Source organism: Gymnoscopelus braueri (assembly GCF_963280865.1).
Source record: "Gymnoscopelus braueri genome assembly, chromosome: 9".
NCBI lineage: Eukaryota > Metazoa > Chordata > Actinopteri > Myctophiformes > Myctophidae > Gymnoscopelus > Gymnoscopelus braueri.
The window spans coordinates 4,539,682-4,560,625 of NC_137610.1; the positions used below are offsets into that span (position 1 = coordinate 4,539,682).

The window sequence follows — 20,944 nt, forward strand, 5'->3', positions numbered from 1 at the left end:
AGCAACTTATACGGTATACTTTCAGCCAACAGAACATGATAAAGTATGGAGCATCTAGACGATTAATTACCTGTTTCCCCCACATGACAGTGATGAAGATGCATTGAAACACTACTCACTGTTTGTACTTAGCAGAACCCTGTAAATAAAAAGACAGTGGTGGAAAAAGTACTAATTTTTTTTTAACTTAAAGGTAGGGTAGGGGATTTACTTTGGTTAAAATAAGTGTTAAATAGCTCTATATTCTGATAGTAATCATTGCTATAGAGTGTTTGTTCAGTAAAAGGAGTCTCCCATGTCTCTCCATCTCTTTATTAAACAGAAAATGCATTTTCAGTGCTCTCACCTACCTGAAAATGTACGTATATTCTTTTTACTAAAGAGCTGCAGAGACCCCTGTGACCGAACACACGCTCTGTAGCAATGATTTCTATCATAATATAGTACTTTAACCTTTTTAACCAAAGACACATATTTTACCAAAAAATATCACTTACCCTACCTTTAAGTAAAAGTATCAATACTGCAATATAGAAATACTCTGTAACAAGTAAAAGTCCGGAATTCAAAATTTACTTGAGTAAAAGTACAAAAGTATTGGCATCAAAATGTACTTAACGTACAAAAACTTATACAGAATGTCCCAGAATGACGCATTGTGAGCTTGTAGATCTGCTATTTTCAAATGGCCGAAATGTATATAGGGGTTGAAGTGGTTATTCTATGTTTTGTAATAATAATCAAAATCTACAAAGTAACTAGTAACTAAAGTTTTAAATAATTAGAGTGGAGTAAAAGTTGAATATTTGTCTCTGAGATGTAGTGGAGTAGAAGTAAAAGTAGTGGAATTTTGAAATACTCCAGTGAAGTAAAAATACCTCAAACAGTACTTGAGTAAATGTACTTAGTTACTTTACACCACTGCAGAAAATGATAAAGTACGGAGCATTTAAGTGGATTAAAGGGGTAGTTCACCCCCAAAATAACTTTTTTTCTATTGATTCCTCACCACCTGGAGCCTTGAATTCATAGATATTTTTTAGTTTTTGTCACATTCCTAAGCCAATAATTTGATTTTAATAAATTTGTCCCCATTGATTCCGGTAGGAGACACAAATGCATTTGTGTCTCCTACCGGAATCAATGGGGACAAATTTATTATAATCAAATAATAAAGGAAGGAATGCGACAAAAACAAAAAAATATCCATGAATTCAAGGCTCCATGGGGTGAGTAATCAATAGAAAAAAAGTTATTTTGGGGGTGAACTACCCCTTTAAGTGCCTTTTCCCTCCACATGACTGTGATGAAGATGCACCGGGCATTGAAACATTACTCACTGTTTGTACTTAGCAGAACCTTGTAAATAAAAACACTATTAATTATCCCAGATGATCCAGTACTTTATTCCTTGCTGATGTTTACTGACCTGCCGTTAACCCATTAAGACCGGGAACGCATCTGTATAACCACTTTATCCATATGTTATACATTGGCTATTCAAAAATAGCAGATCTACAAACTCAAAGTGCGGCACCGAGTGCTGCGCTATGAGTTTGTAGATCTGCTATTTTTGAAAAATCGTGAACATTGTGCAAATCTTTGAATGAATATTTTTTAAAGCGATTTTTTTTTACTCAAATCTTTGCTTCTCGGGGTCCCTGGAACAAAATATTTTGAGATGGGGGTCCGCGGCCAAATACATATCATTCTGGGGGTCGTTGACATGAAGAATTTTGAGAACCACTGATATAGCAACATATATTTTTTCCAAAAAACGGTAAGACATTTGTTGAATATACTGTAAATTCAAATATTTACACACATTTTCAAGATTTTTCAAAAATAGCAGATCTACAAGCTCATAGCGCAGTGATGCGCTATAAGCTTGTATATCTGCTATTTTTGAAAAGCCAAAGAAATGTAAAATGACACAGATGCGTTCCCAGATTTAATGGGTTAAAACACGACTTCACCCATTTTCAACCTTATCGTCATGTAATTGGTCCTCACTGATGTAATGAATAATATAATGTTTGTCTAGTCAATCAATCGTAGTGGTTTGGCAATTACTTGGGGGCACACTTGCAATACCCTTGCAGCCCACCAGTAGGACCCGGGCCCACACATTGGAAATCGTTGATTTACTGCAGTGGTTCTCAACCTTTTCAGGTCTCGACCCCTAAAATAATCATATTTAATCTGGGGACCCCCCAAAATAATTATATTTGAAATACAGACCCCCCAAAATAATCATATTTGAACTGGGGACCCCCAAAATAATCATTTGAACTGGGGACCCCCCCAAATTATCATTTGAACTGGGGACCCCACACCCTAAATAGCCTCACAACGCCTCGCACTTCTTTTCCCCCCTCTTTTTTTAGGTATTAAGAAGGTCTTAAAAGTCATTAAATTGTCACTTTACTGTCACCTGGGGACCCCCCCCCCCAAAGAAATCATGTGGTTGAGAACCACTAGTCTACTGTAGGGCATTAAATGCAGGTTCAGCTGAGCTCAGATTCCTTGGTAAGGCTGGTATGAGGGTTTGTGTTTTGGAACAATGGCTGCTATAATAACGACCAATTAGAGAATAAAATGCCCTCTCCCTGGCCTGGCTTCAGTGGAACTGGTGGACTTTGTAGTACGGTAAAACCTTATAACCGGACATTCAGCCTATAGCTGAGAGCTAAAACACTGGAATTCTTCTTAATGCATTAAGACCGGGAAAGCATCTGTGTCATTTTAAGATTTCTTTGGCTATTCAAAAATAGCAGATCTACAAGCTCATAGTGCGGCACTGATCTGCTAACTCCCAATATTAGCTTCTGGGGGTCCCTGGAACAAAATGTTTTGAGATGGCGGTCCGCGGCCAAGTACATATAATTTTGGGGGTCCTTAACATGGAAAAAGTTGGAGCACCACTGATATAGCACCATACTGTTAGGATTTAGAACACGTTTTTAGAAATGTATTTGGCCGTGGACCCCCATCTCAAAATGTTTTGTTGCAGGGACCCCCCAGAAGCAATGATTTTAGTTAAATGCGTTCCTGGTTTTAATGGGTTACTAATAGAGATTGAATCCTCACTCCAGACTACAGTAACTTCCCCTTGTTTCCTCAAACTCCCATTTTAGATTGTGATGTGATGTGGAGCAGTGTTTCTTGATAAGCAATAGGCTATTTGATATACATGTTTATCTATAGACAGTGGGACTCCAATCTATACACTATAATATCACTGATAATTTAACTCTGACAGTGTCTAAATGGAGCACGTACATGTATGCACTGTTGGAGTTACAGACCCGTATACAGTCCATTTGGTTCCTTCCGCCTATGAATTGAATACCAAGGCCCTCATTGGAAACAAGTCCGCAAGGACTTTTATGAACGGACATGTTAGACAAAGTATTTTAAATGTAACTGTGCTGTTTTACATTTTTTTTGCCTAATAAAATATTCAATCAATCAAAAATCTATCCTAACTCTTTTTTTCTATTTTTTTATCCCACGGTTTTGTAACCCATATTTTTTCACCCAGTGCCAATTGCCTATGTAATCCTGGGCGCTACTCTCCCTCTGCCAGCCTAGGGAGAGCCCAAGCTGAAGCTCATGCCTCCTTCAATGCATGAGGAGCAAGCAGGCCGCTTCTTATCACCCAACAGGGGGGAGGTTCCCTGGTTAGACGTAGCGCATGGAAGGAACACGTTATTCCAACCCGTTCCTTTCCCCTCCATCAGGCACCCTGGCTGACCAAGGGGGGGCAGTATAGTGACCAGGATTACTGCATGTTTATGTGAGGGTATTAACTACCCTAGGAGACACGGGGAGAACATGCAAACTCCACACAGAGTAGGCCCTTTCACCAACCCCACCTAAGGTATGGGCACTGATGACACGGAGGAGAGAACACGCCCCCAGCGCCCACAGCGTCCCCGGCGGGAAATGAACCCAGGACCTTCTATAGCTGTGAGGCGACAGCGCTACCGACTGTGCCACCGTGCCCCCTGGTTCCTCCTAACTCAATCATTTAATTAGCTGGGGACCCCTTGGCCTTGGAACCCCTCCAAAGAACCCCTGGGGGTCCTCGGACCCCACTTTGAGAAGCAGTGGGTGTGGAGTACGTTTCATAGTGGTTAGACACAGCTGGGCTGCAAACAGCTTGTAGATTGAATAGGGCTTGTGGGTATAGGATAGCATCGGATAGGAATCATAATTGTCAAATCAGTTCTGGCTGAATCGTGCTCTTTTTGTCCTCTGATTAGCTGAGCGCTGTCACCTTTCTCACCCCGTCTGTCTCAGTGCAGGACAGAGTGTCCTAATTCTCCATTAATCCATTAAGACCGGGAACGCATCTGTGTGTCATTTATTTGGCTATTCAAAAATAGCAGATCTACAAGCTCATAGTGCGGCACAGAGTGCCGCGCTACAAGCTTGTAGATCTGCTATTTTTTGAAAAATTGTGGAACATTTGTGCAAATCTTTGAATATATATATATTATTTTTTAAAGCGAACATTTTTAACTCAAATCTTTGCTTCTGGAGGGTCCCTGGAACAACATATTTTGAGATGGGTGTCCACGGCCAAACTTACATATCATTTTGGGGGTCCTTGACAAGAAAAAGTTGGACCACCACTGATATAGCAACATACTGTTAGGATTTAGAAAACATTTTTAGATATTTATGTGGCCTGCGGACCCCCATCTCAAAATGTTTTGTTCCAGGGACCCCCAGAGGCAACGATTTGAGTTACAAATGTTCGCCTTAAAAATATACACATATTCAAAGATTTGCTCAAATTTTCAAGATTTTTCAAGAATAGCAGATCTACAGAGTGCCGCGCTACGAGCTTGTAGCCTATATCTGCTATTTTTGTTTTAATAGCCAAAGGAATCTAAAAATGACACAGATGTTTCCCCGGTCTTAATGGATTAAAAAGGCTCCAAGATATAGTCAGATGATACTAGATAGTTTGACAGGGAAATGGCATTTCTATTATTGCTCATCAGCATTCTGGGGGGGAAAAGAAGTTGGACTGTGATAGATGATAGTGATAACAGAAGATATAGCCTGTCTGTCTATGTTTTGTTTTGTTTTGTTTTGTTTCGCTTTTTTACCGCATTCTGTCAATCTCAGGGGACAACTGACCCTAAAGTAATGAACAGTATTGATTGTGTTGTTATCACTTGGTGGCACATCACAGAGATGGTGGCATAGCGCTCATACCAATGTCCCATAGCAGGACCTCTCTGTTCAGGAATCAAATTGTGGTTCCATGTTAACAAGGAACAAGGAATTGGATAGACTCTATACACTGGGGCGGCAGTGGCTCAGGGGTAGAGCGGCCAGATGGGAACCGCAATGTTCCAAGTTCGATCCCGGGCTCCCCCAGAGTTAGTGTTGAAGTGGCCTTGAGCAAGACACTGAACCCCTGATTGCTCTCTATGAGCAGGTTGGTGCCTTGCATGGTTTCCTCCTCCATCGGTGTATGAATGTGTGTGTGAATGGGTGAATGTAATGCACAATCTATGTAAAGCGCTTTGGATAAAAGCACTATATAAATGCACCATTTACCATTTACACTGTAAACCCCCCCAACCCCCAATCTTCACCCCTCATAAGTCAAAGTTCACTTCTTGAATTACAGTCAATTGTAAATGTCTAACTGCAACAAATACCACAAGCATTATTTTTAAGCCAGGTATCACACCAAAGGGGTCAGCAGGCTAGAAGTTGACCCCTGTCTCCAAATTTGACCCCTGTCTCCAAATTCCCAAGTATCTGCCCAATGTACAGCATGAACGTATGTCCCCTTAAACAGGTTGGTATAGTGGAGTTTGAATAGGGAGGGACCCAGTGCTGTAAAGTAACTAAGTACATCAAGTACTGTACTGTGCTTAGTACAATTTTGGGGATTTTTTATTTTACTTGAGTATTTCCAATGTTCAGTACTACCACAACATCTCGGAGGCAAATATTGTACTTTTACTCCACTATTATTTGACAGCTTTAGTTACTTTGTAGATTTTGATTATTATTTCAAAACATACATTAACCACACAGCCCTACATATACATTTCGGCCATTTGAAAATAGCAGATCTACAAGCTCACAATGTGTTGCATCGCAACGCATTGTGAGCTTGTAGATCGTCTATTTTCAAAAGATCTTTATACATTTGAAAACTTGTGAAATGGGACATTCTGCATAATGATTACTTTCTACTTTTGGTACTTTAACTCCATTTTGATACTAATACTTTTGTACTTTTACTAAGTAAATTAAAAGTAAAAGTACATTTTGAATTCCGGACTTTTACCTGTAACAGGCCAGTATTTCTACATTCCAGTGTTGATACTTTTACTTAAGTAAAAAAAATCACACCCTGTGTGAAGTGGGCGGTGTCTTGCTAGCTAATCACAATACTGAATGGAGTCAACCAATCATGTACAAAAAAATTATACATTTATTGAAACACTCTTTATGATGGAAGAAACCATAACTTAAAAAAAAAGTTTTAAGTTATGGTTTCTTATATAGGGCTATGCACATGTGTCATGTGACACTGGCCAATCACAGTCCTGAATAGACTGTGATTGGCCAATCACGGTGCAGGGTTAGGCGGGGTACATTTTTGTACATTTTTGTACATTTTGGGCCAATCACAGCGCAGGATTTGTTGTACAAATATCCAAACCTCACTTATAGGGGCGGTTTCACCGCCCAAAAAATTTAATACTTCTTCCATCACTGGAGAGACCACACTTGCCTCGAGGCTGAGGTGATGGGAGGTGCAGCCACACACAAAGGGGGGAGACGGGAGCGCTACACAGATCTTCATTAAATGGTCTGTAACAAGGAGAGATTGGATTCCGAGGGGAGAGATGCTCGCTCTGCGTCGGCGCTTCAAACCTCTAACCCTAGCCTTGGATCGGGACCATCATAGATGTATTTTATCGCGTCTGACTTTTGCTTCCTTATCTATGATAGTCTTGGTCTCTAACCCTTAATAGTCACTAGACATCTGCGCGCAAAGCCTGTACTTCTCTGTACATGTAAAAAAAATATATATATATAAAGTGCTGACCCTGTAGCCACGGATGTCAACTCGACATTCGAAACCTGTGTGCACTGTATTAGTCCCTATCTTTCAATAGATATGTGTTTCAATCCCATCTGTGTTGGATTCCTCAATGGGTGGCAGTGGCAGGGGCGCATCAGGGGAAAGCCGGTATTAAGCTCGATGTAAACAACGCCTCGCAAGTGTGAGGTGTTGTGAGCTTGTAGATCTGCTATTTTTGGCTAAAGTTCTCCTCAGAATAGGGATGCTAGGGTTCAAGTGGTTCATGTGTCCCCTGTAGTAACTCTGAGGACCCCCTAGGGTACTTGGACCCCCCTGTTGAAGACCCCTTGCTCTATAGACACTATACGGTGGGAGACGGGAGTGCTACAGATGTCCATTAAATGGACTGTAACAAGGAGAGATTGGAGTGCGAGGGGGGGAGAGATGATCGCCCCTCGCCGCGGCGCCTCAAGCCTCTAATGATGTAATGGAGCGGAGGCCTGACCATGATGGAGGGCTATTATGGTCCCTCGTTAAAGGCTGGAGAGCAGCCACCGGTGCCACCTAGCTATCAACCGCTGTTTGTTTCAATTCATGCTGATGGATCGGCCACATCTGGCGGGCTGGCGCCGCCCATGCAAGGCTCTAGTAGGGGAGACGACAGAGCTGTGTTGTTGTTGTTGGGGAATGTGTGATGGTGACGCATGTATGAACCATAGGCCGTAAAAAAAGATACGGACAGCGTCACGCCCATTGGTTTCTACTGACTATTTTGCGAGGGACAGCGAAAGCTGGTGGGATGCTGGCGGTGGAGCGGCAGGATGCCAGCGGCGGAACGGCAGGTGCCGGGAGGCGGGGCGGCGGCAGCAGCAGCTGCTTATAAGTAGCAAACTACAGATCTCCATATTTCAAGTAAAAAAGAAAAAAAGGTTTTCTGCAAAGCGATTTACAGTAGGCTAAGCAAGGACAACACAAGGTAATACATCAAATGCAAGCTCTACAAGCTCAAGTCTGTCTGTGTTTTTTTTATGTATATTTTGAACCAATGAAAAGTATTAACAGGAGCTTGTGACTGAATAATACCTGCATTGGATCCATAGAAAAAAACTGGTTCTGCTTTCAGTTTCCTGTAAAGTAACAGTTTTGGACAGAAACACTATGTGCCACAAGGTGCAACGGTTATAACATGGTTTTATATGATTACATTCATTTACTTTTTATAAACTTTTCTTTTTTCTTTTACATATTCCACAAATGAAAAGGAGCAGGAAGAAGATACATTGTATTATCCTGCCCCTATCTACATCTAGTTGGCTCACTTTAAAGGGGAAGACCACCCATTTTCAATATTTAACTATGTCATTAATATAGCATAAAGGAGTTGTGTGGAAATAAGAAATTTTTTAAATGTTAAAAATTTTAAATGTTAAACCCAAATTGATTTTGGGTTTAACATTGCAAATTACACCATGATGAGTCATCACGGTGTAATTTGCAATGTTAAACCCAAAATCAATTTGGGTTTAACATTTAAAATTTTTAACATTTAAAATTTTTCTTATTTCCACACAACTCCTTTATGCTATATTAATGACATAGTTAAATATTGAAAATGGGTGGTCTTCCCCTTTAACTGCCAGAGTAATAGTGTGGGCCACTGCTGCCAGCTAAAACAACGATTTTAACGTACCTTTGAAAAATCATGGAATATTCTGTGTGAATGCCGTCCTCACGGAGATCGGCTCATTACACGCACAGGGGTGTCGTAGTGTAGGGAAAACAATTGTCAGCTCGGGGTAATCCATTGCACAGCTGTTGCCATTTGAATGAGGCTTGTTTTTGCCGTAAAGCGATAGGAACGGAGATAATATACACATTTAAATGAACTCAAAGTGTATCTCTCTCCAAAAGATATACATCTTGCCTTGACCAGAGCAGCTTGTGGAGTTGAAGATCTGGCCTGAAGTCCAGTTTTAACACAAACCCCTCATTATAAATGACACTTAGGTCAGGGGTCTTACCAGTAATACTCATTATTGTTGTTCCTTCCCCGAGCTTGTTCTGTTTTGTTGTGTAAGCTGTAGTCAGACCATGTGTTGGGCAGTGGTGGAAAGTAACTAAGTAGCCTACATGTACTGTACTTAAGTACAATTTTGAGATATTTGTACTTGAGTACTGGAGTATTTCCAATTCCCCATACTTTTACTTCTACTCCGCTACATCTCAGAGGCAACTATTGTACTTTTACTCTATTACAATTATTTCACTACTTTAGTTACTAGTTACCTTGTAGATTTGGATTATTATTACAAAACATACATTAACCACTTCATCCCTATATACTTTGGCTATTTGAAAATAGCCGATCTACAAGCTCACAATGCGTTGTGATGCGACACATTGTGAGCTTATAGATCTGCTATTTTCAAAAGATTTGAAAACTTGAAATGGGACATTCTGCATAATGAGTACTTTTACTTTTGTTACTTGAAGTACATTTTGATGCCAATACTTTTGTACTTTTACTTAACAGAGTATTTTTATATTGCAATATTGATACTTTTACTTAAGTAAAACATTTGAGTAAGTTTTCCACCACTGGTCCTTATGTTCTCTGAGTACCCCAATACAAAATCGCTTTGACACCCGTAAGGGTCCATTTGGTTCTTGACTGTCAATACGTTAGCTGGGGACCACCTGGAACGCCCTCAAGGACCCCTCGAGAAGCACTGCCTTAACAGCTCTTTTATGGTTCTGTGGATGGGTGTGTGGACTGGGTTCAGACATCTCTTAAGGCCCTGACACATGGAAAACGGCACCTTTCAGAAGCGCACCCATTGTGTTTAATGACTGTTAGGCACAGCGGAGGTGTCAAGAGGCTGCGTCAAAACCCTGTTGACAAGCATGTCTTTCAGAGCACGGTTCTATTTCCAAGCGTCAACGTGGGTTACAGAGCACCAACACTATACACCAACACTATACACCTGTGTTGATGAGTTCAAACTTGTATTGCAGTGTATGTAGGCTGTTTTTGCATGTAGCAAAGTGTGTTTTTTCACTTGTTTGACCATTCTAAATTTTTCCATTTGTATTAACTCTTTGCCTGCCACTGACGAGTTCTGACGAGTTTTGTGTTTTCAGTGGTTTTCCACCAGTTCTTATCGGTTCCATATTTCGGTTCCAAAATGGTAAAAAAATAAGAGGTCAAATGTTTATTTAATAGAGATGCACCGAATGGAAATTTCTTGGCCGAAACCGAATACCGAATACAGGAAAGTATTTTTGTACCATTGCTGTTATGCCATATTGAGATCAAATATGCCTCAAAACATTACCCTGCCATATTCAAGAAATTAAAACAAATATTGAATAGCCTAGCAAAAGGCTTTATAATGTCTGCAGTAGCATTATTGCACACAGCCAAAATGCATTAATAATATTAGGTCTGCCATTCCTTCCTTTTGAAAAAGTCACTTTCAGTTTCATTTTTGAAAGACAGACATACAGACAGACAGACAGACAGACAGACGCACACGCACACACACACACACGCACACACAATCAAACAGAAGCGTTCACAGCTGGTGTTAATTATTTTGCCCTGCAAGCTCTTAACTAGCGCTGGTTTTCCAACTAATGTTACACCCTCTGACATCTGACATGTGGATTCTAGTTTTCAAGATGACAACAGCAAATCTTGGTTACAAAGTTTGCAGGTCAGGCTATTCCTTCCCTTACTACTTCAGTTCAGACGGTGGTGAGTGAGGGGAGGGGAGGGGGGAGGGGCGGTGCGGGGAAGAATGTGGCTGGGCTGAGTGCGCTCTGAGAGAAGCAGCAGCTCTACTCCTCCATACGGAGAGACTCAACTGATGTATACTTCTCCATACAACGGTGTTTTACCAGATTTGTGATTTTTGATCAGATTGTGCTGTTTGTGTAGGACTTCTAAACGCCTTTGTTTGAACGGCTTTTAGCGCGTCTAGGAACTGATATGCAGAACCGAAATTACATATTGTTTATGGGTACCCGGTACCCACCATTTCTTTATCGGTTCCCACTTGGAACCGTATTTCGGTACCCAACCCTAACCAGATAGCGCTGTTATCTACCCTATGAATGATTTTTTTCACTGCCTGATGACGACAGACCCGGAATTGACGTTCTTTAAAAACAAATAAAAGCTTGTTTACTTCCTGTTTATTTTCTGTGGGGAAATGGCTATATCTGGGGAGATGACATAATATTGCGTCCCTGCCAGTCAACATATTAACACTTCTACTCACTTTTCCTGATCTTTTCCTGAAAAGCCTCCCCCCCCCCCCCCCCCTTTGTCTTGCCTGATTTACCAGGTGTGAAAAGAGGCAAATCCCCTCCTTTCTCCGTGACAATGCTTGGACAATTCACTGATGTTCCACTGAAGTGCCAATGGCAGGCTCTCTGAAACGTTGGAATGTCACATCTGTATAGCATATCGGTCGGGATCGGTGGTTCTGAAAACCCATCTCTCTGACTGACTCACGCTGAGCATCGCACTCCCTCGGGTCCTCTGCGATACGCACGGCGAGTTTGAAGTTGATCAGCAAGGTGTTTGTGCATCGGAGGTACGTTGGAGGATTAATTGAACAAGAAGCAGACAGCAGTGTGCAGACCTTAGACATCACAAGTGGTGTAAAGTAAACAGAGGTGGACAGTAACAGAGTAAATTTACTAGAGTACTGTACTTAAGTACGTATTCTGAGGATCTGTACTTTACTTGAGTATTAGATTTCTTTGATTATTACTTATTACTTATTACTCTTACTCGAGTACATTTCCAACACAAATATTTTACTTTTACTCAAGAAAATTTCTAGGAAGGCTGAAAAGTACTCGTTACTTTTAAGTTAGCTGGTTGTTGTTTTTTTTCTCCTAAAATGCAATTGGACACACGTTGTATTCGTCAAAGGAACCCTACTATCCAAAGTTCCCTGTAGCGGGCGCCCTTTGATACACAGTACTTTGATATTTTTGTATTTTTGAAGAACTATGTTTTCCAATGGTTTCCTAAAGACTGAAGGTGTGTCATCATCAAGTCTAAGGTCTGCCCTGTGTGAGGCAGGCTGTGTTAAGACTGCAGCATAACATAGTCCAAGTGAAGTCGAACTTGGCTTTAACGGGTCAATAATAACTGAATGACATCATTGCACAGGAAAAAAACTAACAAACACATCGCCTTGTATAGGTTCATTTCAGCAGTTCTTATCTTGACCTTCAATTATGTTCTAACTTGCACACACACCAATGAGAACGTTGTGTGTGTGACTGGCCAGAAACTCAATGCGCTCACCATTCATATTGTTTATTTCAGCAGTTTACTATCAATGCACCATTTTGGACAGTTTAGATTAGAAGAAAGGTTGTCTGAGGAGGTTAGGAGGCACAAACCGACTACACAGTGGAGGAAAAAGTACTCGTACATTATTTAAGTAAAAGTATCAATACTGCAATGTAGAAATACTCTGTTACAAGTAAAAGTCAGGAATAAAAAATGTACATGAGTAAAAGTATGAAAGTATTGGTATCAAAATGTACTTAAAGTACCATTATACAGAATGTCCCATTTCACACATTTTCAAATGTATAAAAATCGTTTGAAAATAGCAGATCTACAAGCTGTATCTGTAGCTGATCTACAATGTGTCGCATCGCGACGCATTGTGAGCTTGCAGATCGTCTATTTTCAAATGGCCGAGTTGTATAGGGCTGAAGTGGTTAATATGTTTTGTAATAATAATAATCAAAATCTACAAAGTAGCTAGTAACTAAAGTTGTCAAATAATTGTAGCGGAGTATAAAGTACAATATTTGCCAGTAAAAGTACTCAAAATCGGAAATACTCCAGTAAAGTAAAAAATACCCCAACATTTTACTTAAGTACAGTACTTGAGTAAATGTACTTAGTTACTTTACACCACTGCGACTACAAACACAGCCAGATGGCAAAGCAATTAATGGAGCACCCGTGTTGCCCAACTGTGTCTGTCACCAGGAATGATTACATCTCAGAGACAAATGATGATAAAGCACATTGGAGGTTGACTTTTCTCCATCAGAGCCCACTTGAAAATCTCACCCATCTGACCACTTAACATGACGGCGGCCTGTTGGACGCCGTGTTAAGTGGTCAGATATGGGTGGCCTTGTATTGGATCAGTGGAACCAACATGGTATACTTTAAGATCTTGTTCAATGGTATTACAATGAAAACAAAATGTTCATGGTTTTAAAGACAGAAATACTGTGTCATTTCTTTGACATAATTTAGTGTTATATTATAACAGCAATCGTTTGTTATAAAGTTATTGGGGGCCCACTTGCAATACCCTTGTGGCCCAGTGTTGATTTTGACAGCAAATTTTGATCTCGTTTTAGTCATAGTCTTTTGACAAAAATATTTCATAAAATATTTAGTCATATTTTAGTCATCTGATTTGTTTTTGTTTTTGTCAATTTTAGTCGACTAAATATCATAAGATTATAGTCGACTAAATCTGCAGTTGATTTAGTCGACTAACATGTATTTTGGGCGGTGCCTTGATGACGTTGTAATGGCTGATTTTACACTTGGTTGCATGCTGAAAATAGCCGATCTACCATTGTTTGTAATCTGCTAGCGCAACAGCACAACCAAACATAAAATTACTTCTCTTAGTTCTTTCTACTGGATCTCTTCTCCACTAGTCCTAACATTTTAGTCTAGTTTTTTTATGTTGACGAAATTGTCAGTATATATTTAGCCTTAGTTTTATTGTTGTTTTTATGTAGTTTTTGTCTGTGAAAAAAGGTAGTCGACCAACATTTTTCGTCATAGTTTTAGTCAACGAAATCAACACTGTGGCCCACCAGTGGGGCCCGGCCCACAGGTTGGAAATCGCTGATGTAAGCAAACCGGATAGTAAAATGACTGTACTAGCATTTTATACAGTAAGCGGGTCTAATGTTCAGAACTCCTGCAGCGAGTAAAGCAGTTTCATCCGGTTCGGCAAGACCTGCTGAAGCCTAAAGAAAGTTTGACTTGGCTTGTAGTAGATTGAAGATTGAGACACCTATTAAATACAGACCAACTGGGACATCTGTGGACATTGCTGGGACAGATAGCTGACATTAGATCCTCCAGGCAACTTAATCCAGGATTGTAGGAGAGGTCTGTGCCTCCCTGCCGGATCCCCTAAGAGCGTTTTTGACGAACACCGTACTCTTTCTTAACAATGGAATGATAAGTGTGAGAACAGTTTCCCATCTCTGACTGTCACTCCTCCATGTTGGGGAGTGTCAGGGGAGGGAGGACCAGTCGCTCTCATTAAAACACTCCAACGCTGGAAGAAATGGGAAAGAAAAGCTGCATATTATATCGGTGTGAAGGTTGCATAATTCTCTTTGACTGGGACGAGAGCATGGAGGTGGACTGTGGTTTTTGGACTGGACTCTTCCGGACGGGCTGTTGGCGATCTCTATATAATTACATAACATAATGCTGTAATAATAGAATATGCAAAATAGTGCAAATGTTATAGGATCCTAGTATGTACTTATTAAAGTGCACAGTTGGAGGTATATGTTCTGCTTTTAAAGGGATAGTTCACCTATTCTTTTTTTTCCTATCGATTAGTCACCCCAAGGAGACTTGAATTCATGGATATTTTTGTCGCATTCCTAAGTAAATAATTTGATGACCAGCGGACCGGTAGGCAGCGGTTCCGGTAGGAGACACAAAGGAGACTCTCCTACCGGTAGGAGACACAAAGGAGACTCCGCTGCCGGTCATCAAATTATTGGCTTAGGAATGCAACAAAAACAAAAAAAATATCCATAAATTCAATTCTCCATGGGGTGATTAATCGATAGAAAAGAAGTAATTTTGGGGGTGAACTATCCCTTTAATATATCCTAGCTATTGGGAGGAGATTGGACAGGTAGTGCCAATGTGATACTATTTCTATCTCTGTGACCTACACTGTACAACAAAATGGACCTGCAAGCATCCATTTGGTTCATAACTATCGATCACTTAGCCGGGGACCCCCTGAAACTTCCCCTCAAGGACCCCTGAAGGCGCCCGGCCCCACATAGAGAGCCATTGATGTTTCATATCGGAGGAGTGGATGATGCTAATAGGATGGAATGATGTGAAACTACAACCTTAATTTCAGAGGCTCTATTTACCATGTTTCAAGCCGATTTCTGTCCTGACTGGTTGCGTTACTGTACAAGACATGAATAGAAAGAAGTGAGCTCGATAACAGATCTATAAAAATGACTCCTACAGTAGTTTTCTGTCTGACTCCAAACTTTTTCAACTGCCGAAGGTAGTAGAGCCATTGTTCTATTAAGTGATGGTTGAGTGGGTGACCAGTGTCATTTGCTCTAGTGTGAGTGCTAGGCATGTGATGGATTCCATTGCTTACTGTTGCTTTTGGCCTTGGAAATGTTAATGCTGCATGTTTCCATGCCAATAAAGCCCCTTAGAATTAGGATTAGATAGGTGATTAACAATTTCAACTTCTCTCTTTCTCTCTATGTCTTGTATATATTTTGGCGTCGTTGTTTTTTGCTGTTAATGTCTATATTGCTTCTGTTATTTGACAGGTCTAATCTTAATTGGGTCATGTTTTCCTTGTACTGCAAAAAGGCATTGGAAAAAAAACTTTTGAATAAAGCGGTCTTAAAATTCTAATTCTCTCTCTCTCTCTCTCTCTCTCTCTCTCTCTCTCTCTCTCTCTCTCTCTCTCTCTCTCTCTCTCTCTCTCTCTCTCTCTCCAGGTGGTGTGTGTATAGCTCAGTCTCTGAAGATCCCCAGGGAGCCGAAGCCCGGCGAGTTTGACAAGCTGATCACGCGCCTGCTGGAGACGCCCAACGCCCGCGCCGTCATCATGTTCACCAACGAGGACGACATCAGGTGCTTAGAACGCACGTACACGCACGTGTGTGCACACACACACACACACACACACACACACACACACACACACACACACACACACATACACACACACACACACACACACACACACACACACACACACACACACACACACACACACACACACACACACACACACACACACACACACACACACACACACATACACAGAGGGATGCACTTGAACACTCTCATGGACGACACTACACACACTCACAAACTCCACTATAAACACACCTCCAAGAACTAATTCAACAAATAATTAATCATGCAACCACCTGTGGCAGCAGACACACACACACACACACACACACACACACACACACACACACACACACACACACACACACACACACACACACACACACACACACACACACACACACACACACACACACACACACACACACTCATCCAGTAGCTGTTAGTGGAGTGTTTATCCATGGTCAGTAGTTAATCCAGACACTGCGATAACAACATGTCAATTAAGCTGCATGGTGAGGTGTTCACTGCTCCAGTTCACTGCTCACCACAGTGGGGTCGTCCTCTTCCACTCCTCTCTCCATCTGATTATCATCACATTAACCCATGAAGACAGGGAACACATCTGTGTAATCACTTTAACCATTATTGTCTCCGCCAGGCCGAAAGGCATGGCGAGAGAGTATGTTTTACCCCCTGTCCGTCAGTCCGTGTGTGTGTGTGTGTGTGTGTGTGTGTGTGTGTGTGTGTGTGTGTGTGTGTGTGTGTGTGTGTGTCCTGTCCGTCCGTTAGCAGCTAATCTCCGGCACCGTTGGCCCGGTCGCTGCAGAAATGCCAACCTTTTCACATTGGCCTGTTATAGCGCCAACAGCAGGTCTAATTTAGCAAAACACATTTGTGGAACAAAATGTCTCAAATCATGAATGCAGTGTCCGATTGCCGTGAAAGGCCCAGGCAGATATACAAGCTCGTAAGCTTGTAGATGTAGATGTTGAAAAATCGTGAAAGTTTGTGCAACAATTTGAATATATATATATTTTTAAATATATTTCTTTACTCAAATCTTTGCTTCTGGGGGTCCCTGGAACAACATATTTTGAGATGGGGGTACGCGGTCAAATACATCATTTTGGGGGTCCTTGACATGAAACGGTTTGAGAACCACTGATATTATAGCTACATAAGTAAAAAAAAACAAAAAACATATAGGATTTAGAAGACATTTGTGGAATCCCCCAGAAGCAAAGATTTGAGTTACAAATGTTCGCTTTGAAAAAAAAAAATCAAAGATTTGCACACATTTTCATGATTTAAAAAAAAAATGCAGATCTACAAACTCATAGCGCGGCACTCGGTGGGTGATATTTGTCACTGCATGTACTCCTACGGGCTGAGGGGGCTGAGCCTGTCAGCAGGTAGTGTTTGGCCGGACAAAGTATAGGACGAAGGCTCTACGTCCTCCCGGTGGGGGCTCCTCACTGGCTCCCGGATCTCTGGGATCCAGGCCATAGCTTTTGAGACTGGCCTTAACTCATGCACTGCCAGATTAATTTCTGGCTGTGTTTGCCCACTGCCAGCAATTGTTTTAATTTTTTTTAACTTTCAACAGGTCACAAAAAAATTATATTCATTATGATCGCAAGCCTGGTCATTTGTAAACACACAGGGTATGTGTGTGTGTCGCCCAGACAACAAACATTCCAATCGGCTCGGCCCCCTTCTCATGCAGCCTAGTGTGAATTTCTTGCCAAAGATGCACGCTTCTCTTACTTTTTCAGCTCGCCACAGAAAATGTAAATCCCTTATGATCGCGTGTCTGACTGTTTGTAAACACATAGGGTACACATGTGTGTGTCGCCCAGAGAAAAAATATTCCATCCGCGACATTTCCTTCTCCTGTAGCACCACTTTCAAAACAGCTGCGCCTCGCGGAACACGGCGAGAGAAAAAAAAGGCAACTCCAGAAAGAGACGTTCTAAAGAAGAAGTTAAACAGGGAGCGGACGGAAACGGAAATCTTCAAATGACGTTATTTCCGTATTCCGGGTGAGTTACAGTGAAAGTGGCGCTCATCTGGCATGAGGGCAGACAGACAGACGTGGCCCAGCCCATATCAGCTGAGAGCGCCCTGAGCATGGTGTGTAAGATGCTCTCCATGTCAGCCCTGTGGAGGACCTCAGTGTCTCGGACCTTGTCCTGCTGCCATGTGATGTCGAGCAGCCTCCTGAGGCTCATTTCATATGGAAGGCATTGAGCTGCCTTGCATGCCGGCTGTTACCCAGTCCATGTCTCACAGGCGTACAGCAGGGAGGGCAGGACAACCGCACGGTAGACTTTCAGTTTGGTTTGTATAGGCTGCAGCCCGCTTCGCTTCTTTTAGAATAGCCGTATAAGTATAAAATAGGGCTTAATTGGTTACTATAAAGAAAACATCACATGGATGCACCTGGGACGTATCATCAGTGTTGTAGCCTGGGTGTTTCAGGTCCCGCAAAAATATACACCCTCGCCCAGGTGACCCAACCAGGGTTGATCAAGCCCCGAATTACGTCCCAGTAGCTACCCACAGTCAGTCCTCTTACGGAAAGACAGGGCCCCTCAGTCCGCTTCTCCGGAACTACTCTGCCGGGACTGGGGGAGAGGAGAGGCTCTGGCACGTGGAGGGACTAGGCTTTGTGGGTGGCCTCCTGGCCGGGCTCCTCCTCCGTCTCACCAGGTCCAGGACCTGAGCGTTGCACCAGACTCCCCCCGATCCAAACATTTCATTCTGGCGTGATGGTTTCTTGGGCCGTGGTGGTACTGCAGGCTCCCCTTGCGGCTTGCTTGAATGGCCCCTCCTAAAGGCCTCACCGTGGGTTTGTTGGGCTTCTTCCTCACGGAAGACACAGGCTGGGGCGCTAACCCATACTGCTCCCGGTTAATGTATGTTTTATAATAATAATTGTGAAGTCTGACCCAAGCCAACACACAAAGCAGGTTTGCAGTTTGAACACAAAGTGTATTTTATTGAGGGGTCGTTCCCATAACACAAAATAAACTTCTTCCCAATCTGGGCTTTTCCAAAGACACACGATGTATTTCAGGCGCTCTCCTAGTTTGCATACAAAAGGAGACAGAAAGTAGCCATCAGGTAATCAGTGGTGGAAAAAGTACTATTTTCTTTTTACTTCAGCAAAAGTATCAATACTGCAATGTAGAAATACTCTGTTTCAAGTAAAAGTCCGGAATTAAAAATGTACTTGAGTAAAAGTACAAAAGCATTGGTATCAGTAAAAGTAGTCATTGTGCTGAATGTCCCATTTCACAAGTTCAAAATGTAAAAAAAGAAAAAGTTTGAAAATAGCCGATGGCATTGTGTAGATCTGCTATTTTCGAATGGCCAAAAGGTATATAGGGCTCAAGTGGTTAATGTATGTTTTGTAATAATAATGATAATAATAATAATTTTCATATACTTGTAGTGGAGTAAAAGTATAATATTTACCTCTGAGATGCAGTTGAGTAGAAGTAAAAGTACTGAAAATTGGAAATACTCCAGTAAAGTAAAAGTACCTCAACATTGTACTTAAGTACAGTACTTGAGTAGTACTGTACTTAGGTGTGAATTAGGCCACAGACTCCCATATAAACCCCACAAATGGTCCATATGGTTCTTAACTATCAATCATTTAGCTGGGAAACCACTGGAACCCCCCTCAGGGACCCCTGGGGGTCAACCGCTGACTTTGACATCCAACAAACGGCATTTCATTCATCTGAAGTATTTCACAAGTCGTCTGATTTTAAAATGTCATAAATGTCACAGTATTTAAGAACATCTTACTGAAGTGAATTGACTTTTATTCACCTCAACTTGCCAGTGAAAAAAAAAGGAAGAATTGAGTCAAATTTGATTAACCCATTCACTCCAGGAACGCATCTGTGTCATTATTTTATACTTTGGGCTATATTCAAAAATAGCGGATCTACAAGCTCATAGCGCAAGCTTGTAGATCTGCTATTTTCTTTTTTGGAACATCGTGAAAATATGGGAAAATCTTTGAATATATGTTTTTTAAAGCGAAAATGTTAACTCAAATCTTTGCTTCTGCATGGGATTCTATAAATGTCTTCTAAAAACAGTTTGAAGAAAAAAATAAAAAAAAACGTATGTTGGACCCCCAAAATGATATGTATTTGTCCGCAGACCCCCCCCCATCTCAAAATATTTTGTTCCAGGGACCCCCATGCAGTAGCAAAGATTTGAGTTAAAATGTCAAAGATTTTAACAAATGTTCCACAATTAAAAAAAATATATAGCAGATCTACAAGCAGATCTGCTATTTTTTTTATAGCCAACGCTAAAATAATTTGCTGAATGCTGACTGTTACAAACACACGTCTGACTCACTTTACTCTCATCAAAGATCAAATACATCAACATACATCATCACTGTCTCATAGAAACTATATAATTCAAACCTGATCCATAAATGACAAACATTACAATATAAAACATGTCAAATATCAAATGTCACCATTATACCAATAGAATTACAAACTGATCGTTTATAGTTATACACTACAAAATAAGTATGCTATCAAGAATCATGTTATCTATCTGTTTTACTTTAGCTTGTAGATCTGCTATTTTCTAAAGATTTGTATACATTTGAAAGCATAGTGAGTACTTTTGGTACTTTAAGTACATGATGCCAATACTTTCATACGTTTACTCAAGTAGCCTACATTTTGAATTCCAGACTTTTGCTTGTAACATAGTATTTCTACATTGCAGTATTGATACTTTTACTTAAAACATTGTAGTACTTTTTCCACTACTGGATCTGTCTGTCTGTCTGCAGGACCAGGGAGCGGTAAGACAACGATAACAATATAGCTGAGAGAGAGAGAGAGAGAGAGAGAGAGAGAGAGAGAGAGAGAGAGAGAGAGAGA

General features: G+C 41.1%; 1 protein-coding gene across 1 annotated transcript in view; it reads left to right on the forward strand.

The window, feature by feature from the left end:
• grm8b (glutamate receptor, metabotropic 8b) overlaps positions 1 to 20,944 on the forward strand; it is a gene marked incomplete at both ends in the record, with an annotated part of 405,215 nt that overhangs the window by 223,357 nt on the left and 160,914 nt on the right. The window contains one exon of the mRNA XM_080438351.1: positions 15,869 to 16,004. Within this exon, the coding sequence (XP_080294477.1) occupies positions 15,869 to 16,004 (136 nt within the window). The remainder of the gene's footprint in view (positions 1 to 15,868; positions 16,005 to 20,944) is intronic.